Below are 26,545 nucleotides of genomic sequence, written 5' to 3'. Positions count from 1 at the left end.
GTTCTCCTTACTGCAAGGCAGCAGCACTACCACTGCACCCACCATGCCACCCCCCTTGTTATCTATTAGGCTTCAAATTGAATAAAAAAAAGATAGTGAGCATTTCTAAAAACAAGAGAGGTGGTGAAATCAAATCTGTGAGGCCCAGCATCAGCCCCCACTCACCGGAGCCTCCAGTACACACACATTTAGGCCCTGGCCACATACACAGATACTGCTGCCCGTGCTGCCTCTTAAATGGCCACATTTCCTTCTAAGTGCATTGGTCTTTCACATGCATATACAGGTCACATTAATTTTATCTACTTTGACAGAGTTCTCTTCCATTTCTTCATTCATTTACTAATCTGTTTCGTGCAGTACAGTGACGTGGATACAAAGCTTTAGTAAACCCTAGAGAGGCAATAGATCATCACAGGCCATTCTGCACACTCCGACATTCACATCTCAGATAATATGATATTCACACATTTTGGATGTGGAAAGAAACTGCAGCTTAAGAAGAGCATGCATATGCTAAGGATCACTAGGAAGCTTCTGTGACTAAGTACAGCTTATTGTACATTTTAAACGCCATGTATGACATTTTGCCTTTTCAAAATTTCATTTGCGCACTTAAAGATCAACATTTTAAAGTTCAGTTTGTTGTCATAGAAAGCTGAGTTGTGGAAACAGATAGGGTATGCCAAGGGTAAGAAGCGCTTCAATGGTCCAGAAGAAAAACGCACTTAAATAAACACATTGAGAGAAAACAAATGAGAACAGAAAATGGCAAATAACAGCAAATTTCATTAAAAAAAGGGTCTCGAGAGTTGAGGAAAAGTACAAGAAAGACCAAAAGTATCATGTGCTGCTTGCTTGGGTTCAAAATACTGAATTACTTAAAATGAGACAACTATGAAACATCACAGAACAATAATTCAAAGCAGAAGGATAAGCACTCAGTCATGAAATGTCAAGTGCAAGCCTAAAGTCTCCTTTCCTACATCCTGACAAACTGGTGAACAAAATAAAAAGTAAATGATCATTAAGGAGCCTGTAGTGAGAGCTGCCAAGTTATTGACCAGTGGTCATCCTGCTTCAAATGTCAGGTGAAAAGATACTGGTGGATGATTCCAGTTGTGCATTTAGAAATGTTTCAGATAACTCTACCTGGGGTCTCATTCTGATGTCAGGTTGCTGAGTGTGTAAAGGGTAAAGGTCACCACCACAGTTGGGGTACAGGGGATGTGACAGACATCAGTATAGTGTAGTCCCCTTTTAATCTTGGTGTACAGGCAGACATTCACATGAGACACAGCAACATAAAGCAGTCCACTGTTGTCAGAGAACTGGGTGTTTCACTCCATTGAAATCTAATGAGGTCTGTAGGAAAAGTAGAAAATACTGCTGGTGCAGAACAGAACTACAACTGCGTTTAACAGAGTTGTGCAGTAATGAGGATGCTGGCCAAATGTGTCTCAGAGATGATGGAGTAAACCCAATGAACAATCACAGTTTTATCAGCTAGTAATCCTGCTGCTTGAGGCACCACCAGCCTGCGTCTCATACTGAATCTGGCAACCCAGTTAGACAAGTAGCAAACTACAAAACTCAAAGTATGTACAACAGCGCAAACTTATTGTGGAAAAAATGGTTGGAGTGGGGTGATGACGAAAAAAAAGTAAGATATGGACATGGCAACACAAGAAAAGTACAGGAGGCCTCCTTAAGTCTTGTGCTGTAACACCTGACTTGGCTTGATCATCAGGGAATAGACAATGAAAAAAAAGACCTCCCCGTAAGTGCCAGGTTTACTTCTCAGGGGATGGGCAACTTCTCCATCATACTGCAGCCTGGCGCCTCTTTATCTGATGCATGGGATGAATCTAAGAGTCGTTTCATTCCATTTAGATTATGGAAGATGTAGAGCCCACTGGTCAGCTTGTAACTTGAAGCTTAAAGCTTTTCAGCATTAGCTGCACCAGATTGACCTTCTCTAACTTCACAGTGTGATGATGTGTGGACATGTGCAGATTAAATGGATGTAAAATTTACAAGCATCAGAATATGCATCTGTGAGATACGGGTCCACTTGAGCACAGCGCCACATGTATAAGGCATGTGCCTCTTTCCTGTAAACCTCCATAAGATAAGTGCTCAGCAGCTCATTACATCTTGACAATTTGAACTCCTTCCTGCAGATGCTCCCATAATCACTAGTATGAAATGTATTCTTGTTGCCCCTATGCCAGTTTCCTAGACACTATTTTCATATTGACTTTAGTCGAAAAAGCTGCGTGTTTAGGCCTCACACCTCCACAGTTTGTGTCACAGACTCAGCCTTCAGTTTCTGTTCTATGAAGCTCAATGTCTTGGGTGGCACTCGGCTCCTGCTGTTGTCTCAGGTGTTGATTTTGTATTTTTTCCCATTCAGCTGTGTGCTCAGTACTCTGACAAATTGTGACCCACTTGAGGTCCTACCAGCCAGTCACTCTTCTTCTGGCCTGACTGTTTATAACCTCACGGTGCCATAGGTCTGGGCTCAAATATATATATATATATATATATATATATATAGCCTTTAATGTTGTTTTGTAGTTTTGAGTTTGAGCGCCACACTACAGATTTTGAAAGAGCATCTGGCCAGTCATTCGGGAAATGATTCATTATTACAGTTATACAAGCTTTATCCTGAATATTTGGATTGAAAGTTAAATTTGAACTTTCTTCCATCGTGGATCATTTTCATGTTTTTCATTTAAGAGTCCGACTGCTGCCCAGCAGTCCTCCAGGCCTGTGAGGCTCTTACCCTCTCCTGACTCTTCATCAGTTCAGTGGTCTGAAGTCCCCTTTGAAAGCTGACACAGGTCCTCACACAGTGAAGCCCCCTCCTTCATAAAGTCACTCTCCACTTGCTGTTCTTTTTTCCCCATATGTGATGCACTCCATTCCTGCTGTCACTTTCCTGCAGACCACTGAAGGCTGGAAGTCCTCGCTATGTATGCGAGACACAAATTAGATTAAGACATCATGTGACTGGACAGTTCATTTTTAATAAAATGTAAGATGAGCAGAGCTGATCAAATGTCAGTTTACATGTCCCACTAATTTAGACAAACTGCATTCTAGCAGCAGCCAGCCTCATGGTCACCTCCTGGGCCTGAGGTAGTAAAAGCCTTTTTTGGTAGCAAGTGGCTGCCTACAGCACCTTCTGTAGAACTGCTCTCATGCTCATGAGGAATATGGATTCAGTTTTGGATTTCATTTTTACAATACACACTTCTTTAAGCTGAATAAATGTGTCTCGCGCACTTACAGATAGAAAGCAGCAGAAAGGAAATAAAATAAATGTGCCTGAGAATAACTGCAGTCTTCTCACAAAAAACACTGCCAGTGTCCACTCTCAGCCACCACAGGCGCTATGTACATAGTGATGGGCCGAAATATACCGATGTGTTGAAACCTGTCGAGTTTACGAAGCACATATGTTCAAGGCATTGCTTCACAGTATGTTTCAAATGCACCCATTACATGATCTTGAGGCAAGTTAGTGCAATGACGTCATTGACATCACCACAATCTGAAGTGGTTTTGATCAGCCAGTTGGTTGTGAAATCTTTCTTGGCTCAAAAGAAAATCAGTGACCCATCTCAGTCCACATGGTGTACAGACATGCGTTCAGACCCTGTGGGACTTGCACATGGAGTGCGGTCTAAGCAAAAATAAAAACATTTTAAAAAATTTTTTATGGAATACTTATTTATAAGTTAACGAAAACCTTTGAGAGACATCATGAAAGATCCACCTCATTCCTTGGTGTGGAGTCATGTCCATGTAGAATCTCTGTCAAACTGTTGAGCATATTTTGCTTAAGGCAGCATGCATATTTTAACAATTCAGTTTCTATACTACTCCATCTCAGTCATGTCAGAGAGGTTGAGAGAAGCTTCACATTAGAGTTTAAAACCTGACATGATCAGCAGTATAGTATAAACACAGTAACCCTTAGTAAACATTGTTAGTATTCAGTGATTTTCAGATCCGTAGCTCATATGTAATATGTTGATTTAAAAATGTAATATATACAAAAAAATGTTCTGCATAACTAATTACAATTGTTTTTAAACAGAACCAGTGCTATCAGTGGCAACATTTTCTGTGGGAGCCTCAGAACTTCTGAGTTAATGAGACAAAAAAAAAAAACAAAACAAAAAAAGTTGTTAAGATACTTTACGGATTCCTTAAAGAGATGGACATAAAGATGACTCAGGTACTGTTAAGAAGGAGCAGCTGGATAAACACATCTGAGCGCAAACTTTCAAATAAATATCTGAGTTTGCTTGCAATCATCCATTCCTTGTGAATGCATTTTGTTAAAGGCTACGGAGAGATCAGTAAATAAGAAGTCATCTAAACTGCAGCACAGCAGAATAAATCATTCATGTAAATAGAATGATGGAAGACTAAGCTGTTGTTCTTTCTGCATTTTAATCCATTTTCGAGGTACACAATCCCAGTCACTAACACAATTAACATTTCTCTGCAGGTACCAAACTCCACAAGAATCACCAACATTTGTTTTCACCAAAGAGGCATCTACAGCATCTGCTGTTGATGTCCATGGCGCTGTTTCTGTTTGAATGACAGTTGTAATTATTTATGCAGCACATGCTTTAATTCACGTTACACTTCACACATACAGTAGGTATCAACTACACAGAGTAGACCACTGAATACTAGCAGTGCTTACATTGGAGTGTCCCATGTGTCTGATTGTGTGTTGATGACTGAATCTGAGCCGTGTTTCTCAGTCTCTCTGAATTTTGGGTAGAGAAAAGTAAAGTCAGCCTTATCTGCCACAGTGGGTTTGTTATCATCCTTTACAATGGCAGGATTTATAGACATCAAATGGCAATGAATAGAAGATGTGTTGTTGTAAATATGTAAACTGCCTTCCACAAATTTAGTCATTGAATTTTTGATGGTGATTCTAAGTGAGATGATTCCAGAACAGATTTCTTAAGCGATCCTTCAATAGTATCTCCCTAAATTATTTGTCAGTTGAGGTTATAAATATATCACACCTTATTTTTTTTCTTCAATCAGATTAAAGAACACATTTGAGGAGAAATGAAAAAGCTCAATTTGAATTTTTTAATTTATTTTTTTCACTTACAGCATTGAGGCTGTGGAACCCAAACAGTGATCAATTTAAATGCAACATCAAGAAATGATGAGGGCTAATAATAATACTAATAATGGAAGCAATAACAATATTAATGTGTAAATGGGAAATATTTATTTAAACTGCTGAGGCTGTATTTTGTTTTATAACAACTCATTTGTCATATAGTTCATTCCGCCTGTCTGCGTTAGTTATATTTTTTTTTTTTACTTCAGACATTGGAAACAGCTGACAGATGTTACTTACTACATTGATGTAAAATTGTTTCTATTTTCCCCTTGTCTCGGGAGCAACCAGCTCTGAAATCTTTTCTATCTTTTCTAAACTGGAAATGAACTGAAATGTATGCATCACAAACACATGGTTTGAACATAAGCTATTTAGAAAGTGGACGTGGCAGTCATAAGAAACCAACAAAGTGGAGCAGAAGAAACTTCTTATCAGTTACATCTTGATCGACAAGTGGTGGATGTGCAGCATCACAAACATGTGCTGCTTCCTTAGTGAATTCAATCCCATAATCAAAGTCACAGATCACAAACTGGTGGTGACTGACTTTAGGGGTCTATACATTGCAAAGAAGAGAGAGACCAGAAAGAAGTTGGACATAGAGAAGCTCAAGGAACCTGTCTTCAAAATAAGATACCAACTGACTCTGCAAAATCATTTTGAAGGCTCTCAGTACAACTATCACTACAGTCATTAGTCATTCTCTAACCCCCTTGTCCTAAACAGGATCGTGGAGGTCTTCTGGAGCCTGTCCCAGTTAGCACAGGGTGCAAGGCAGCGAACAAACCCTAGACAGGGCACCTGTCCATCACAGGGCACGCAGATACACACACTAGGACCTAATAAGGATCGCCAATTCAATTAACCTGCATGCCTTTGGACTGTGGGAGGAAATCCACACAGACACAGGGAGAACATGCAGACTCCACGCAGGGAGAACCTGGGACATGAACCCAGGTCTCCTTTCTGCGAGGCAGCAGCGCTACCACTGCACAACTATGCTTGGCTTCAAATGATCTCAAATAGATTTGTCTATCAGAGACTAATTATTTGGCCTCGCTGACCAGCAAAGAGAAACAAAGGTTAAGATGAGCTAAAACACTTAAATGAAACTGCAGTATATTCCTTATTATTAGTAATGTTTACTAGAACTGATTTATGCAGATTAGTCTTAATTCTAAAACTATACCTATTTTCTATTATCCTTTTTCTCTGTTAGTTATATCTTGTAGTGAATGTTTTTATTGAACAGACAAACAAATTTTATCTTTTTAAATTAAATTATAGACTCTTCCCTTATTCTCACTTTCAATTAAATTTCCTGTATGGATCCCTAGACCTGATCCTCATGATTACAAAGCTGTCTCATCAAACCTGAATAAAAAGCTTTTAAAACAAAATACGCAATCAGAGCAGGTCATTCAAAACAAGAGCCCAGTGGTGTAGCAAAATGCAAAATTAAAGAGAGAGAAGCAAAAGACACTGTTTTTTTATACTGATATTTACAGCTTAAAAAAATAATTTGAACAAGTCATAAACATCACAATTAAGACTAATTAGACTGACCTTACAAGTACATTAGTCGGGAAATGGCAAAAATTGCTGTTTCTAGTAGATTTATCCGGAATACTCGGTCCAATAATACCGACATACATGTGAACAACACTGTGGAGGACATTTCCCTGATAGAGAAGCACCAAACAGTAGCAAACCCATATAAAGTAATTCCTCTTTGTTTTATTTAATTTTATTTGGTGCAATTATACAAACCCAAATCCTCATTACATTACATTACAAAATGAACTTCTGTATGGACATTGTAGTTCCAGTAAGAACAGTACGCTGCTATGCTAACAACAAGCCATGGATTACAAGTGACATCAAGGTCCTTTTTGAACCAGAAGAAGAGCAGTACAGGAGAAAGCTGGAGTAGAAGTTGCAGAATAACAGCATGAAGGAAGTGTGGGATGGAATGAAGATCATCACTGGCTGCAGCTCGAAGCGGGGTGCCACCATTGAGAGAGACGTGGAGAGAGCAAACCAAATGAACAACTTCTTTAACAGGTTTGACCACCCTGACCCACTCCCACCTTGGAGTACTGCACCCTCCACCCATCCTTCTGCTGATACCAGCATAAGTGAGAGTTTCCCCCCACCCACAATTACAGCAGCCCAGGTAAGCAGAGAGCTGAGGAGACTTCGTGCCAGCAAAGCAGCGGGTCCAGATGGAGTATCGCCACGACTGCTGAAGGCCTGTGCGTTGGAGCTGGGGAGTCCTCTACAGTGCATCCTCAACCTGAACCTGGAACAGGGGAGAGTCCCGAGGCTTTGGAAAACATCTTGCATCACCCCAGTCCCAAAGGTATCACGTCCTGGTGAGCTGGATGACTTCCGGCCTTTCGCTCTGACATCACATGTGATGAAGACCATGGAGCGGCTGCTGCTTTATCACCTGAGGCCACAGGTTCGCCACGCCCTCGACCCTCTGCAGTTCACATACCAGGAGAAGGTGGGAGCGGAGGATGCCATCATCTACATGCTACACTGATACCTCTCCCACTTGGACAGAGCCAGTGGTGCAGTAAGAATTATGTTTCTGGACTTCTCTATCGCCTTCAACACCTTCCAACCTCTGCTCTTCAGGGATAAGCTGACAGAGATGGGAGTAGATTCATATCTGGTGGCATGGATCGTGGACTGTCTTAAAGACAGACCTCAGTATGTGCATCTCGGGAACTGCAGGTCTGACATTGTGGTCAGCAACACAGGAGCGCCACAGGGGACTGTACTGTACTGTTCAGCTTATATACATCGGACTTCCAATACAACTCTTGAGTCCTGCCACATGCAAAAGTTCAATGACGACACTGCTATCCAAGGAGCTGGTGGTGGATTTTAGGAGGACCAGGCCTCTCATGGACATCGTGATCATCCGAGGTAACTGTGTGCAGAGGGTACAGACCTATAAATACCTGCGAGTGCAGCTGGATGATAAATTGGACTGGACTGCCAATACTGATGCTATGTGCAAGAAAGGACAGAGCTGACTATACTTCCTTAGAAGGCGGGCGTCCTTCAACATCTGCAATAAGATTCTGCAGATGTTCTATCAGATGGTTGTGACGAGCGCCCTCTTCTATGCGGTGGTGTGCTGGGGAGGCAGCATAAAAAAGAGGGACGCCTCATGCCTGGACAAACTGGAGAGGAAGGCAGGCTCTATTGTAGGCACGGAGCTGGACAGTTTGACATCCGTGGCAGAGCGACGGCTGCTGAGCAGACTCCTGTCAATCATGGAGAATCCACTGCATCCACTAAACAGTGTCATCTCCAGACAGAGGAGCAGCTTCAGCGACAGACTGCTGTCACTGTCCTGCTCCACTGACAGACTGAGGAGCCTCCCCCACACTATGCGACTCTTCAATTCCACCCGGGGGGGGGGGGGGGGGGTAAAACGTTAAAATTATACAAAGTTATTGTCTGTTATACCTGCATTTTTAGCACTCTTTAATTTAATATTGTTTTTTAATATTGTTTTTATCAGTATGCTGCTGCTGGAGTATGTGAATTTCCCTTTGGGATTAATAAAGTATGTACCTACCTACCTACCTACCTACCTGTTCACCACAAAGTGGGTAATTGAGTGTACATTTAAAAATCAAATGGCATGTTTGTCTTCACATTATATTATTTGCTTCATGTTTTGTGTCTTGGATTGCCATGGCTGCTACATCTAAACTAAGATATGTCTAACATACTGAGTTTGTGGACTTTACAAGAGACATTAAATATAAGGTGGCTCTATGTATTGCACACACAGTACAATTGCCAATTTATTTATATGTTTCTGTGTTTTCTGTCTATTTGTGCAGTGGTGTTTCATTTATCAGTTTATTATTTTTATCTTTCTAGTTAATGATTGACTGATAAAACCACTGTTCATAAAAAGCATAAATATCATAAGTAATGTAATAACAATTATATGGATGGTGTGAAGTGAAGACATTTTTACAGGGGTTACCTAAATGTTTAAACATTATTGAGAGCATTTATCTCAGGCACTTTTGTTTGTTCATGCAATTTTTCAGCATACAACTTCAGCTGAAGTTCAGTTTATGGACTCCTTAAGTTCACCTCTTCAGATGGTAGGTTTAGTGGCATAACAAACGTTATACTAAACTGTATCATGCACTAGCCTTGGAGCAGTTTATTTTAGACAGGTAAGTATTAAGACAGCGATGTATTAGCAGCTTATTATAATGGCATTCAGTGACCATCTAAACTTTTTTTTTACCTTTTATTTATTTTAATTTTGACACATTTTATGATCTCCTGGTACACAGTACTGTTTTTTGAGTGTTTTGTGTTGGTTTTCTGTATGTGTGACAGTGCCACATGTTTGATTGATAGAACCTGCCCTTGTATTATTACTGTGTGAACTTGTAGTTGCATTCTGCATGACAAACTTATGTCTTGTCTCTGTTAATTATGTACTCTCAGGCGTATTTGCTGTGAATCAGAAATACTATGAGCTTTACTTGTAGTGTAATCATGCATCGTATCCCCCCACCACTTGAAAAACTAGTACCCATCTGCTAATTTTTTTTCAGGTTACGACCCTGTAATAAACAAAAAAAGTCAAGTTGATCTTATACAAAGTTTAAGTTTTTTTTTTTTAATCAATGTCTGTACTTGATTTATTGTTGGCATATGTGCTGTTTATTACGTATGTCTTAGTATATACATGGGCCTGGTGGGGGCAGTGAGATGAAGGGGATGAGTTTTGACACTCTGGAGACCATAGGGGTCTTAATACAGCTGTGGCCTTGGCAGTGTTGAATGCTAAATGCAGTTTCAGTGGCCATGAACAACTGTTCGGTGTCTCATTCTGTGTTTTCATATTTTGAATCTAAAATTGTAACTGAGGTGCAAAGAATATTTTGCATTAAGGTTAACATGCCGCAACTAGGAAGAACTTCACTCTACTGGTATTATGAAAAATTTCGGTGTTAGACCGTTGACAACCATAAGAACAACTAGATATATGAAAATATATTCAGCACAATGTCAGTCGGTAGAAATAAACATTTCAACCCAGACTGCTCTTTGTATTGCTCATCAAGAATTAACCTGTCGCCTATAAAAAATACAAACAGTACATACATTTTTTAGGAATACCCTAGCTTATTTTAGTCAGATAATTGAACTGTTAAATGGAAACAGGAGTATGTTATACTATTTGCAAACTCATTTAGAAAAGCGTTGTGTAAAAAATACATTATTTAGGGTAAATATGCTGCAATTGTTTAAATAATTTTTGGACTACTTCATTCCTTAACTGGCAAAAATGAGTCAAATGACAAAGTTAAGTGACTTTTCATACTGTCTTTTCAAAAACCATCACATCTTTGTGCTTCACCCCAAGAATTTCTTTTTCTCAGCTTTACTAAAGATTACACTAAGCTTTCTGCTTGCAATGATATACCTCATGAACCTTTTCCTACTTTGAATGATAAGTAGGGTTTCCATATTCTCGCTGTGTCCTGTGCAGATTTCCACTGATTGCTCCAGTTTCAACCCACTTATTTGTCTCTTTATGATTCCATTGTCATTATGCAATAATGCTTTTCTTAGGTTCCAGTACAGCACCAATTTTCTAATTGGAGTCCTCAGATTAAAAAGTTTAAAAACCCTAGCAGTATGTTTTTTAGCACCTAAATATTTTAGCATTTTGTTTATTTGGAATAATATAATTCAAGACATTGTTAGTCTATTTTAAGTAAATTTAATTGATTGTATTCTTTTCCTAAGTTTACTGATTAGTTTAAAATTTTATGGGCTACATCAAATTTAGGATAAGTCTTTGTTAATATGCATTATAATATTTCTTTTCTTGGCCCATGTCTCTTTAAGGAATTCACACATGGCAAATGATGTATGGCTGTGAGTTGGATGATGATGGCACCACTCGAGGTTTTCATCAGTTTGGCTATGATGGAGATGATTATGTCAGTTTTGACAAACAAACCCTGACCTGGACGGCAGCCAATCCACGTGGAGAAACAACTAAAATGAGATGGGATCCTAATAAAGCTTTGAATCTTCAGACCAAGGGTTATTTGGAAGGAACATGCATAGAATGGTTGAAGAAGTATGTTGTTTATGGGGCAGCAACTCTGGAGAGAAAAGGTTGGTAAAAATAAAATTCTTAAATGTCAGGTTTTATATTTTCTGCTATGTATCATGTGTCCTAAATATACTTGGATTAATTACTTTAAATAGCTTCAAAACTAGTTTTCAGATATTTTTAATTCTTATATTTGTATTGACTTATTTTATACTGTAGGTGTGTTTATAAAATTAAAAGCTCTCCTCTTTATAATATCTAGAAATTAACCAAAAACCAGCTTGTCTCTCCATTAAACTATGCTGTTTATAGTATATATATATATATATATATATATATATTAGTTTCTATAGAATAAAAGACTATTTCATTGCAACATTTTTTGTAAAAAAAGTAAAACATCTATTTAGTGGGTATCACCATCCAAAGTTCTAAACTTCTTTTGAAATTGTTTATGTAACCGTTAATGACAATAATATAGCTACTGTTAATAAAGTTACATATTTCTGATTTTTGTAATTATTTAGGCATTCTATTTTTCTTAGGTTAGTTGTAAGTGCCCTTTTTAGTATAAAACATTCATGTGGTGCTCTGAAATTGATTATGTTTGTTTTAAAATGGATTGCTGCACTGATGAAAAGTGGGATCTATGGACAGATTTATAGCATAAAACACATTCTATAAAAAGTATGATATATATGCATTTTAGTAAACATTAAATGTTTCAGTATTCTGCCACATTGTAGAAGTCATACTTTAGTGTTTATTGTGCGTCTTATGCTTACAAAGTTGGAAACACTCAGTTTTATATTAAAAGAAATTAAATAATATGAAAAGGGCAAATAGGTTTTAGGCTATTAGCAAAAAATCTCATGTCACAACTACAGCAAATCTAAGGTACAGTACATCTGTACTTATGCCATTAAATATTGCCCATTTCACAATATAAAGAAAAAATATTTACAGTAAGACTACAACTTGATTAAGTCTGTCAGTATAATCAATAAATTTGTTACAGAAAAAAATCAGAAAGCAATACTTAGTTGGCCATCCTCCTGACTTAAATCCATTCAAGAATCTTTGCTAAGGGAAGAAGAGACAGAACTGTACAAATCAAAAAGCAACTGAAAGTGATTTCTGCAAATATTTCGCAAAGCCTCACAAAAGAAGAAAAAAAATACTTGTGTAATGTTAATAGGTCAGTGGATGCATGGAGCTAATGCATGCAAAGTATTTTCAATGAAATAATTACTTTTTACAACCTTAAATTAATTTAATTTAATTTATACTAGTACTTGTACTAGACTGAAATTACAGCACTAGTCGCTGAGGAGAAGAATGTCATTGTTAGTATTAGAGAATGTGAAGTATGAGGCCATTGTAGGAAACGAGTTGACGTCATAGCTGTCAGAATCTAAATAATAATCCAAGAAAGAGTAAATATTGTAGGAAGTAACTCCCTTATTCTATTGTGCTATATATTTTTCAAGTGCCTAGTGAATTTACCACTCAGTCTGGCTCATGATAAGATACTGGGGTTCCATGTGATCACATAAAAAATGATAGCCCAGAAATAAACTGGGATCCAAGAACTTGGAGCAGTCATGCTACACAAAAATATGTAATTCTATTAAAAAATCTCTCTCAAAATTTCTCTCACAGCTTATTAGCAAAACATATTTTCTAGTAAACTAATTGAAACATGTGTCCAATAGACTGAGAGAGAATTATACACAAAATTCCAAGACTAATTAATTAATGTAATTACTTACTATACCAAGTACTACCAATGACTTAAATCAGTTTTTTAACATCTATTGAAATATTACTTTTTACATTTTAAAAGACTTCGTAACTGTTTTAATAATACAAATTTCATTGATTTTAGTGTGTCGATAAAATAATACCTCATAGGTAAATCAGTCATGGTTACTGTATATATTGTGTACAATTCAGTATTTATTTTAAGCTACCTCACCCCCAACCCTTAACTTTTATATTAGTTTTTTCTTTTAACTCTTTAGATACATAACATTACATTTTACATTTTGCTGACATACTGCATTTTTAAAAAAGAAAATCTGGATTATCCCTCCATAATGAAGCATTGTCATTTCGTTAACTTTTATGAAATCCATTGGAAAGGAAAATCATATTTTGTATATTGTACTTATATTGTAATTAATATCCCATTAGGTGATGTAGTAATGTTATGCATTGCAGTAAAAAAACTATTTTTAAAAATTTTATATATTTAAGAAATTGTTCATTAAATTTTTTGGTGGGTGGCACAGGTTATATACTGCTGCTGCTGCCTCACAATATGAGAGACCTGGGTTAAGATCCTTTCCCAGGAACTACCTATGTAGAGTTGCCATGTTCTCCCCATGTATGTGTGGGTTTTCCTCAGGGGGCTACAATGTTAAGCTAATTGGTTACTCTAAATTATCAATATATGAGTGAGTGTTGGTGTGTGCCCTGCTGTGGACTGGCACATAATCTAAGACTGGTTCTTGCTAAATACCCAGTTTGTAAGGATATGTATCAGCTTTCATTGACTCTGAACAGGATAAGTCAGTTCAACAATGAACCAATAATTTGTATGTTGCACATATAAAGTTTCAGCTTCATTAAATACACTAGTATTTCATTTTGTTTCACTCTTGTTTTTTCTTTTTGTTCATTGTGTGCAGTTCATCCAGAGGTATTCCTGACTCACAAAAGGACAGATTCTGGAATGGAGGCTACCTGTTACGTAACAGGATTCTTTCCAAGAGACATTGAAGTGATGTGGCAAAATGGTGGTGCACGTGATCTAGATATTGAAAGTGGAGAAGTGTTGCCCAATGAGGACGGAACCTACCAGGTGAAAAAGACATTAAAACTGAAAAAAAAGCCAGAAGAACTTAAGAAGGGAGACTACTCTTGCCGTGTGGCTCACAGTAGCCTTACTGGAAATGGATATAAAACAATTCAGTTAGACCCTGCAATGAAGAATCCAAATGGTAAATGCCAAAAGAGACAAATCTTTTTTTATACATTCAGTGGCTTTACTCCCAAAACTCAAAAAGACTTCATTGGAACATCCATTTCTGTTGTTTGTAATCTTTTGCTAAAGTACATGAGAAATTAACACGATTTACATAAGCATGATTAGGCCATTCAACACATACAGTATTTGTCACTACCAAAAAGTCAAAACCCTATTCACACAACACAAGAATAAATAAAAGGCCATTCTGGGTGTGCCTAACTAGCAAGACTCTCCCTATGGCTAGAAAGGAACCACCAGTCATACGTTTTCTTAAATATGACATATAAAAAGGGATTTTGTAGTATTTGTGCAGTGTGGAATTCTGTTTGTGGGCTTCTTCTCCCTTCTTCTTCTTCTTTCGGCTGCTCCCATCATCAGCAGATCATCTTCTTCCATATCTTTCTGTCCTCTGCCTCTTGTTCTGTTACACCCATCACCTGCATGTCCTCTCTCACCACATCCATAAATCTTCTCTTAGGCCTTCCTCTTTTCCTCTTCTCTGGCAGCTCTATCCTTAACATCCTTCTCCCAATATACCCAGCATCTCCCCTCTCCACATGTCCAAACCAACGCAACCTCGCCTGTCCAACTTGAGCTGACCCTCTACTGTACTCATTTCTAATCCTATCCATCTGTTGATCAGAAGTATTTAAAGTCATCCACCTTCATCAACTCTACTCACTGCATCCTTACCATTCCACTGACCTCCCTCTCATTTACACACATGTATTTTGTCTTGGTCCTACTGACCTTCATTCCTCTCCTCCCTAGAGCATATCTCCACCTCTCCAGGGTCTCCTCAACCTGTTCCCTACTATCGCTACAGATCACAATGTCATCAGCAAACATCATAGTCCATGGGGACTCCTCATCTGTCAACCTGTCCATCACCATTGCAAATAAGAAAGCGCTCAGAGCCGATCCCTGATGTAATCCCACCTCCACATTGAATGCATCCGTCACTCCTACCGCAGACCTCACCACTGTCACACTTCCCTCATACATATCCTGTACAACTCTTATATACGTCTCTGACACTCCCAACATCCTCATACAATACCACAACTCCTCTCTAGGCCTCTAGGCACCCTGTCATATGCTTTCTCCAGGTCCACAAAGATGCAATGCAACTCCTTCTGGCCTTCTCCATACTTCTCCATCAACACCCTCAGAGCAAACATCACATCTGTGGTGCTCTTTCTTGGCATGAAACCATACTGCTGCTCACTAATCATCACCTCACTTCTTAACCTAGCTTCCACTACTCTTTCCCATAACTTCATGTTATGGTTCATCAATTTTATCCCTATGTTTTTACTACAGTTCTGCACATCACCCTTATTTTTAAATATTGTCACCAGTACACTTCTTCTCCACTCCTCAGGCATCCTCTCACTTTCCAAGATTCCATTAAACAATCTGGTTAAAAACTCCACTGCTATCTCTCCTAAACACATCCATGCTTCCACAGCTATGGTACCTGTACAACAGCCCTCCCATTCTTCATCTTCTTCATAGCTGTCCTTACTTCCTCCTTGCTAATCCGTTGCACTTCCTGATTGACTATCTCCATATAATCCAAACTTCTCTCTCTCTCTCTCTCTCTCTCTCTCTCTCTCTCTCTCTCTCTCTCTCTCTCTCTCACACACACACACACACACACACTCATTCTCATCATTCATCATCCTCTCAAAGTACTCTTTCCATTTGCTCAACACACTCTCCTAAAAAATAAAAAGCAAATAATCCACAGCCCATCAAAAAAAGAGTTGAAACTCATCTTCTAACCCAGAATCCTCATTAGATACTGGTGAAGCAATTTAGTTTTCTTCCTGTTCTTTTAGAAAAGTGAATGGTTTAAATATAACATGAAGACTCTTCTGTATCAGCATAGCACTATAGTAAAACCTTCTTCCATCCAGTAAGTCTTCACTCTGCTCAGATTATTTTGACATATAAAAAACATCTGTTGAGAGAGAAATTTTCCATTAATGTTTATATACAGTGGCACAGCTTTTGGTTGTTGCCATTACAATGTTTCTAATGTATACTCATATGAATTTTATTCTAGTGTTAAGAGATGTACAGTATAATTATATTTCACCCTGTAGCTTCTCATGGATATGTTGGCACATCTGATGGCCCACTGTTTCTAAAATTGCATATTGGAGAGATTAAGGAGAAATTAAACTAATTTCCAATTTAACTGTTTACTTTGTACCATCATGGTGCTTAGCCTACTATATTCTACTAGATTCGTATTTTACTTTAATTATTAAAACTTCAAAAAAGTCTACATATTGTTTCAGTAGTTGCATACAGTATTTCTGCATATTCTATTTGTTATATATTAGCTATCAAACAAATTTTAAATTTCTCTAGTCATTTCCAAATGCTGCATTTTTTGATGAATAAAAAGTAAATTTGTCATCTTCATTGTTGTACATCTGTGGTCTACTCTCAATTATTTAACCATTATAAATGAGAAAATAAATGCAGACTTTCACACAACTTTTGACAACATTTTAGACTGTATCACTATATCACTTTGCTTTTGAAAGAGTCTAACAAATATGTCATCTTCTTATTTTCCCAGAGCCTAGTGGATCTTTTCCAGTTTGGATAATTGCTGTTGTTGTTGGGATATTGCTTGCTGTTACAGCAGGGGCTGGTGTGTTCATATGGATGAAGAAGAAGAACTCAGGTAATAGACAGAGAACTTGCATTTGCCTTAGCTTTTGTCTTGTTTTTATTTTTAAAATACTAAGAAGTACTAATGTAGCTTTTATTATCCAGTTCTCTATATTCAGGAAGTTAAATTGCATATTATAAATTACTTTTTCAACTATTGTTTTTTATACAGTAGCATCTTTGATTAACTTTTGTTGTTCATTTATAAAAGCAATATTAGAATAGAAGAAAATCTATTCAAAGTATAACATACTTTTCCTTAACAGTTTGCTTTTGCTGATTTTAAACAAATTAATAAAAATGTCTTGGCACCATCATTACAATACATTGGAATACATTTGTTTTGAAACACTAAAGATTACTTAATAATATTAGCCTGCCACATATATTAGTTTGCCAATAACTTCCATGAATAAGTTACATATTACTGTGATCCTGAACTTGTAAGTACACCAAACAAACAATATGTTTTGAAAATTATGCTCTTGTCTTTGCCTTGTAAAAAGACTTTATATGTTGCTGCAGTGTGAAAGTATGTGTCACTTTGAAAAATTCTTTTTATGCTTTACAAATATTTTGAATTTATTTATACTTTTTCTGTGTTTCTTATTACAAAACTTCTATGAAATCTATTCTTCTGTTTACTTTCTTGTGACTTGCTTCTTACAGATACACCCAAGTCAATGTTGATAAAAAAATTTTCACTTTTTGTTTCCAGGTGGTAAAAATCCTAAATACATTCAAGCTGAAAGTAAGTTCTATTGAGAGATTTCTGTATTTGTGTAAGGGCAATTAAATTAACCTACATGCAAAAGCATAAAATTGGAATACTGTATATCCCTCTATGATGACAGAAAACATATATATGAAAATGACTGAATTATCATTGCTAATAATATTTTTTGCTTTATCTTTTCTCTGAATATAAACATAGTTACTCCAAAATAATGTTAATTTGTTTTTTTATTTCAGCACTTACATCATAATGCTAAGCAAAATACCTTCACAGCAAATGTAGGCAAACCACTTTATTATACATGTAAATACTCAACTCAGTTTACTGGTTGAATGGTAACACTCCATATCATTTGCTCACCTGCCACAGTACATGCACTTGCACTGTAAGGAGCTAGCTAGTTTATTCTTTAATGGAAGAGGATGGTAACCATAGCTGAACACCTGTAAACTATATAAAAAAATATTCCTGAAAAAATCTTAAGTTCCTCTGGCAAAACAAAAGTAGCCCATAATCTGGGAGCCCTTTCACAGGGGTTTCGCTTTTGAATCAAAGACCTACCTCTCCCAGTGATACATTGGCCAAGAGTCCTGTGTTAAATTTAAAAATACAACCCAGTGTGAAAGCCTTCCAGGGTGTGAGCTGTTTTTGGAGGAATCATGCATTTCCACATTTTATGTTTGTGACTGGATGTCTTGGCATGATTTATGTGATGCGTGTAATAGGAGGTTTTTCATGGATGTTTTGCTACTGTTTGCTACTGTACAGCGTTGGTCAGTGCCCACTTCCATTAAAGCAACTTTCTTAGCTCCATACTTTATGAATACATGAGATTACATTCCCTTCTTGTTCATCACTGCAAACCATATGGGGTAAGTAACATTTACAAAGTATATAACATTTGGGTGGAGAATTCCTTTAAATCAGAAAATTTAAAACATATACATTTGTTAAGGTACATGTCCTTTTATTCCTGGAACCTAGGACAAGAAGGAATGACATGCATTTCTGTTTCAATACTTCCTGCTCACTTGACAGCATACTCTCTGTTCATCAACTCTGTAGATCTTTTTATGGGGTGAGAAAAGCCCTGGCTGTGGTCATTGGACTTGTATATTATTATTATTGTTATTTTTACCCATAGTCTATTGTTTGACAGAGTTAAAAATCAGGTAAAATCAAGAGGAAATTTTTGAGGGTACCCGATTTATTTATTTTGATCATATGTGGGCAAATGTTTTTAATACTATTGTGCCCACACGAACTAATGGTGAATAAATGTGGAGTGTGGTGCCCAAATCAGATAATTACCTCCCTAACTCTCATAAGTTTGCCACCAGTCACATAAAGTAATTGAAGATAGATTTACAAACTAAAATTAATAGAATATTGAAGCAAATAAAATTCAAATCTTGACAAAAAATCATCTGGATATTACCACACCTTCAAGATACTGTAAATATTAACAACAAATTAGTCTTAATGCAACTAATAATGTATTTTACTAAAGTTTTACTTAGCTATTGCCAAGTATTTTTCTTAAATCAGGCACATAGTTATATAAAATTATGTAAACTATAGTTGCCAGTACTTGAAGAAATAAGATGCTTAAAGGACATAATTTGCTGTTTTTCTTCTAATTCTAATGCTGATATTTTTATTTATTCTACATGAAGAGAATTCCTCCAGTGATTCTTCAAATGAAGACATTAGGTAAATATGCATTAAAAACAGAAATAATATTTAAAATTAAAGGCTGTATTGGAGCAGCATATTTTTTTTCACTTTCCAATATCCATTCCTTTCAGGATTAGGGAGAGACATATAGTTAACTATATGTTGCCTTCCAATACACTATAATGATTATCAAACACTTTGTTGGTATTTTCTATTCTGTTTTAGTGAATTCTTGAATAAATGTATTTTACTGTATATTAACATTAAGAAATCTTTTCACTACAAACTTGCATTACTTTTTATAGTGTAGGTTTCCTAATTTTTCACCTTTAGCTTGTAATTGAGAAGAAAAGTCATCATTTGCAATATTGCTGTTGCAGTAACACATGTCTCTTCCTTTTAGTAATAAACATGAAGAAATGAGTGAAGACATCCATCCATTCATTATCCAACCCGCTATATCCAAACAACAGGGTCACGGGGGTCTGCTGGAGCCAATCCCAGCAAACACAGGGCACGAGGCAGGAAACAAACCCCAGGCAGGGCACCAGCCCACTGCAGAGAGTGAAGATATTGCAGGAGAAAAAAAGAATTGCATCTCTTGAAATAAGAATAACAATTTCAAGACTTTATACACTCAATGTGTAGTTCTTTAAAACAGCAGCAACACCATAAATATGTATTTGCTTTAAGTTTTTTGCTTCTTGCATCCTGTGTGATACTTCCTATGTTTTAACACAGAGATATCATTATGTTTTGGAACTTCAGCAAATTTATGAAGACATTGCTTAAATTTCACCTGAAAATTGTGGTGTTTTAACTTTCTACTGTTTGGTAGATTGTTAATTTTAATGGTGTTCACTCCTTCTATCAGTCTATTTGTTGTCTTTACTTTACTCAACCAGCAGTCATTAGTTCTGTTGGGTATTTTTTTTTTCTTTTTAAACACAATTTAAGTCATTTGTAATTAATCATGTTTATTTCTCTATTTTATTTAATACACTAGTTAACAATTGAATGTCTAACTTAAAATTATGTAACTGAATTTTAAATTGGGTGTTATTATTAAATCTTTCAAAAAAACTTGTGAAAATTTTTTTAATATAACATCACTTAAAACACAATAAATTAGAAGACCTCTGGAATCAGAGATGAAAATCGATGACTTGATATATTTTTCATTATAAATCTGGATTACTTACTGCTTTTATGGTATGTAACCAGTATACATGTGACTAAGGAAGGTGTAAATCAATTTATTAAAAAGTTGTTTTCCCCAAATTGTACTGTTTTACTTTCAGTTCTGGTCGTTAAATTTAATTTTTCAGTTTACTTAGGTATCCTAAGAATCATGAGTTAATTCCACAAGCTCTAAAAGTACAATTACTAGAAAACTGGGTACAGCTTGCAAATTGCAAAAGCTATATCTTTTGTCCTAAAAATATACAGTACATAATTTTGTTTATTTAATACAATTGTTGATTTTGGTATAATGAGTTTAGTTTGTCATAAACATTTGCAGTTAAGGTTTGAATGAAGGTATCCTATAGTGGACTGGTATCTAATCTAGTAATCCCAATATGTAATGGCCTGGGGCCTAATGATTCCAGTCTAGACTCCACTTTCCCACAAACCTATATGCAAAAAAGTAGGTTTGAAAACAAATTTATTGATAGTTAGTTGTTCTGATTTTTCTATAATTAATGTTTATTATGAGACACTGATTAATATTAAACAGCAATGCAAAAACAGTCAACTTATTTTACTTTGTAATAAAGCATAAAGCAAAAGAATAATAAATAGAAAAATAATGTGTCACATGTACATATTGTTATATTTTAATATATTCACATCATTAAAATATATTCTGTAAAGCAGTCAGGTAGGATCACAATCTGATGCTTCACAAGATGTCTCTGAAGTAGAGTAAATGGTGAACAGCTGATGAGAACAAGTAGTGTTAGGTTAAACAAAAAGTCAGGTAGGGGTTATAAATGTCAGGAAAACTAATAAAGAGCAATCACTAGAACCAGGTATGCTGAGCCAAAACTGAAGAATCTGTACCTAAAAACTCATAATACTGACTTTGTAATCTTTCTAATAAGGGAAGATAGTATTTTAAGGATATTCAACAGAATTAAAAGTGTTTTGCTCCTGATATTCTTTTGTATTCAATGTCTGGTGCATCACGTTGCAGCGTCCAACAGTAGTCAGCAAGCATTGACATATTCCAGTTGCCCTGGTATCGTTTCTCCATCATAGCAATGTCCTGGTGAAACCTTTCACAGTGTTCGTCACTGACAGCACCGAAATTTGCGGGGAAGAAGTCCAAGTGTGAGTGGAGGAAATGAATCTTGAGTGACATGTTGCACTTCATTGTCTTGTATGCTTTGAGAAGTTTGTCTACCAGCTGAATGTAGTTTGGGGCTCTGTAATTGCCCAGAAAATTGTCAACAATGTCTTTGAAGGCTTTCCAGGCAATTTTTTCCGGCCCAACTAACAGACTTTCAAACCGCTTGTCACTCATAACATGTATGATCTGGGGGCCAACAAAAATGCCCTCTTTGATCTTGGCATCAGTTATTCTTGGGAACATCTGTCTTAAATAATGAAAATCTTCACCTTCCTTGTTCCGTGCTTTCACGAAATTCTTCATGAGTCCTAGTTTTATGTGCAGAGGAGGCAAAAATATCTTTGCCAGGTCGACAAGCGATTCATGTGCCATATTTTTCTGTCCTGGAACTAACTTTTTATGGAGTGGCCAGTTCTGTCGAGAATAGTGCGACTCTTTGGCACGGCTATCCCATTCACAGATGAAACAACAGTACTTTGTATAGCCGAGCTGCAGTCCTAGTAACAGAGCAACGACTTTAAGATCTCCGCAGATATTCCAGCTGTACCTGCTATACTGGACGTGCTTCAGCAACAGCTCCATATTCTCATACGTTTCTTTCATGTGTGCTGCATAGCCAACAGCTACTGAAGGATAAACGTTGCCATTGTGTAGCAGAACAGCTTTCAGGCTTAACATTAATGAATCAATGAAGAGACGCCACTCTTCCGGGTTGGCCGAAAACAATCCTTCAATGTCACAACAGAAACAGAGACTGTCAACTTGTGCAAAAAATTTGCTTATATCATGATGTCGGCCTTGAAACACAGAAATTTTCGTACCTAGTGACAGCAAACACCATTCCTGCAGTCTCAAACCCAGCAGCTTGGCTTTTGCTTTTGACAGACCCAAATCGTTCAATTCAGACTGTTATCAGATGTGGATCGCTTGATGAGCACGGTTCAAAATCCGGGTCAATGTCACTGTCAGTACCCTGCATTGCCGTTTCTTCATCTGGTTCATCTAAGGTCCAATCCTCTGGTGGTTTTGGAATTGGAAGACTGTCGTCATGTGGCACAGGTCTGATTGTTGAAGGCAGATTAGGATATTCAATTGACTTCTTGCTTTTGGCAGAGAAACCAGACACATTAGTCAAACAGAAGTAACGGTTTGTCACATGGTCTTTCTGTTCTCACCATATCATCGGAACAGCAAACGGCATCATCTTTCAAGTGCCTCTGAGCCAGGTTCTCAGACTGACAGTACATGTCGCACACCAAATATGAGGTACCCATTCCTTGTCTTGATCACCAATTTTGCAGCCGAAATACAGATGATAAGCTTTCTTCACAAGAGCAGTCATCCAACATCTCTGAGGTGCAAGTGTATATTCGCCACAGATATAGCAGAATGTATCACAGCTGTTACGACATTGACAAGACATATCGCCCAACACCAAAACATCTATAGCATCAAGCTTACTTACTGTTATATTGCTACAGATACTATACTTTACTATACTGATACTATACATACACACTGACTATCTATATTAACCAAATGAGCAGGATCAGTGTATGCAAGCCACCTTTATAGCATGCTAAGACAGCGTCAAGCTCGTTCAGACCTGCCCAGGGTGTGAACCTTCACAGAACAGCTTCTAACCTGACCTGATTCCATGCCTGGACATGCCCAGGCTGCACAAACCGTTGTTGATAAGTCACTTACGGGAGCGAAAATATTTGGATACAAATATAAGAAAAAATCATGACAAAACTGAAGATTTCTCTGAAACGGTATGTGATGGGTACATTTTGATGTGATATTCGTGATCAGCACCCAAAAATCGATAAGAACACCCAACAGTGTTTAAGAAGCCAAACCTTTGTTGTGCAGTGTTATTTTTGCAAAGATGTAATATATTTCACAATGGTCATCTGTACTTCTCTTTATCCTTTGCTTTATGGTTGACCAGGAATTAATCTAGAGAAAGCTGTGAGTATTGTGCAACAGGTGAAGTGTAGCTTTTTTCAATTGACATTGCAGCCGTTTCAATGAGATTTCAGTGTTTTTATGTAGGTTATGAAACCCTGCTTTAATGATTTATGATCATGAGATTTTGCTTTGGTTTTTTGATTGGTGTTGTCGTGGTGTGAAATTTTGTCAAGGTACTGAATTTTATGACAGGTCAAGGGAAATACTTAAAACCAGTTTGGTAGGTGATTCTCTGAAGGACTCTCTCAATCAACCCCCACAGGAAAGCCAATCTACCGAGCTGGCAAGCATCAGCTGAACAAATGGTTTTGTGAAAGGTATTGTGTGCCTCCATTGGTCTGAAGTATGGCTGTTTTGGGATTGGTTTGAATCAGAGGCCATTCTGTAGCACAATGCCCTACTGGTGTAAGGATTTGGACAAAGTATACATTCAGTTGCTTTACCCTCCCTCTCTCTCTCACACCATCACAATGAAGGAGCATCTCACACACCATGGACTGAAAAGAAGACCACATTGAGAAGCAACACTCAGCAGCCTTATTGAGACAGACATGCGGCCTGTCCTGAAGAAAGCTAGAAACTGATGACTTAACTAGAGACATTTTAAGTCTGTGTGTCGCCTGAAATTACACATCAGCATTTATCAGATTTGTATGGTTGCCAATACTGAAATGCACTTTGCTTATTGTTATTATTTTACAAATATTATCAATAATACATTATTTAAATTTGTAATTAAATCCTGCTTGTCTTTTCCTCTATGTAATTTCCTGAGGTTATAGATGTAGAAGTGAAGGTGGGGAGAAGTTATAAACACAGTGGTAAGTCTATGGGATTTGAAGCTGCACAAATAGTGGAAAGCAGAGTAAACTATAGTAGAGTAGAGTAATAGATAGATAGATAGATAGATAGATAGATAGATAGATAGATAGATAGATAGATAGATAGATAGATAGATAGATAGATAGATAGATAGATAGATAGATAGATAGATAGATAGATAGATAGATAGATAGATAGATACTTTATTAATCCCAATGGGAAATTCACATTCTTCAGCAGCAGCATACTGATACAATAAATAATATTAAGTGTATCCAGGGAACGATATTGAACTCTACCAAGACAAAACAGTTGTTTTTGATGTAAAAATGATGTTACAACCTTCAAATAAAGAGCACATTTTTCAACTTCCATCCATCCATTTTCCAACCCGCTGAAATCCAAACACAGGGTCACGGGGTCTGCTGGAGCCAATCCCAGCCAACACAGGGCACAAGGCAGGAACCAATCCCGGGCAGGGTGCCAACCCACCTCAGGACACACACAAACACACCCACACCCCAAGCACACACTAGGGCCAATTTAGAATCGCCAATGCACCTAACCTGCATGTCTTTGGAGTGTGGGAGGAAACCCACGCAGACACAGGAAGAACATGCAAACTCCACGCAGGGAGGACCCGGGAAGCGAACCCAGGTCCCCAGCTCTCCCAACTGCGAGGCAGCAGCACTACCCACTGCACCATTGTGCCGCCTTTCTCAACTTGTTTATATTTGTTTTGTATATTGTTGCACTCTCTGCATCCTATTGCTTAACGTGGTTAATTGTGCATCACAGCTGACTCAGTCCCCAATATCTGCATAAAAGCATAAGCTAAATAAATGAATGTGTTATATTCAAGATACTCTCCAATTCTTATGTTTTACCCACTTCTGTACAATTTATTTTGAGAACAGCAGTGAGGAATTTACATCTTTTGATCTTGCAATGTCTCTTTTCATTTATATTTGTTTTATAGTCTTGATAACTCTATTTGAAAATTGTAGGTCATTTCTGTTATAGCATATTCCGTAATGTAATTTTTACTCTAAGACCTAGAAAACTTGAAAATTTCATAATATGGAAATCTGGTTATTGCCTCTTGTCATAGTAGTTCTTTTTTCTAAATATCTTGCTGTATATTTTTGCTGTACATGTTTCTCACTGAGATTTCTTCTTCTTCTTCCTCTTTATCTTATCCCACTTGTATGTGGGGTTGATGTGTTTGATCAACTTTCTCTATATAGCTTGGTCCTGCACCTCCTAACCAGTCAAGCCCTTTTCCTTCAGATTTTCTTTTAATTTATCCTTCCACCTCTGCTTTGGTCCCCCTCACTTTCTCTTCTTCTGTACTTTCATTCCCATCATTATTTTGCCAATATATTCATTGCCAATCCTTATCACATGTCCATATCACTTTCTTAGGTATCTCTCCCACTTTTGTTGTACCTCCGATTGTCTCACTTCTTATTCTGTTCTTTTTTGTAATTCCACACATCCGTCTCAACATTCTCATTTCCACATCTAACTTCTCCTCCTTTAGTGCCCATGTTTCAGCTCCATATATCATTGCTGGTCATACCACTGTCTTAAAAATCGTACCTTTAACCTTCATCTTAATTCTTTGATCATATAATACTCTTTACATTCTTCCAATTGTTCCATCCACACAGCAATCTACTGGTTATCTCTGAATCTAGTTGTCCATCTCTGCCTACCACTGATCCTAGATATTTAAATGTATGCATTCTTTCCAATAGCTCTCCCTGCAGGCTAACTTCTGAATTCTGATTATCACTAAATCTCATATACATTCTCTTTTTCCTATTTATTTTAAATTCTATATCTTCCAAAGCCCTTCTCCATTATTCATTTCCACTTGTTCCTTTGTGGTGCTACACAACACAATGTCATCAGCAAAAAGCATGCACCAGGGGGATTAGTCGTATATAGAATAG

At 37.1% G+C, this 26,545-nt stretch overlaps 1 protein-coding gene across 4 annotated transcripts in view; it reads left to right on the top strand.

Moving 5' to 3' along the window:
- LOC114642890 (class I histocompatibility antigen, F10 alpha chain-like) overlaps window positions 1-21,103 on the top strand; it is a 48,895-nt gene extending 27,792 nt beyond the window's left edge. Inside the window, exons 3-9 of one of the 4 annotated variants that reach the window (XM_051933026.1) lie at window positions 11,087-11,362; window positions 13,994-14,305; window positions 16,931-17,038; window positions 17,744-17,776; window positions 19,438-19,474; window positions 19,842-19,871; window positions 20,013-21,103. In XM_051933026.1, coding sequence (XP_051788986.1) covers window positions 11,087-11,362; window positions 13,994-14,305; window positions 16,931-17,038; window positions 17,744-17,776; window positions 19,438-19,474; window positions 19,842-19,871; window positions 20,013-20,043 — 827 coding nt within the window. In that variant the 3' untranslated portion in view covers window positions 20,044-21,103. Of the gene's footprint in view, window positions 1-11,086; window positions 11,363-13,993; window positions 14,306-16,930; window positions 17,039-17,694; window positions 17,777-17,997; window positions 18,027-19,437; window positions 19,475-19,841 lie in introns of those variants that run through there. The other 3 variants (XR_007936124.1, XM_051933022.1, XM_051933035.1) reach the window with 3 other exon arrangements.
- The last annotated feature ends 5,442 nt before the right edge of the window (window positions 21,104-26,545 follow it).

This window comes from Erpetoichthys calabaricus, chromosome 1 (assembly GCF_900747795.2).
Source record: "Erpetoichthys calabaricus chromosome 1, fErpCal1.3, whole genome shotgun sequence".
Taxonomy (NCBI): Eukaryota; Metazoa; Chordata; class Cladistia; order Polypteriformes; family Polypteridae; genus Erpetoichthys; species Erpetoichthys calabaricus.
Note: the sequence above shows the minus strand (reverse complement) of the source record. Positions and strands in the feature narration are given on the sequence as shown.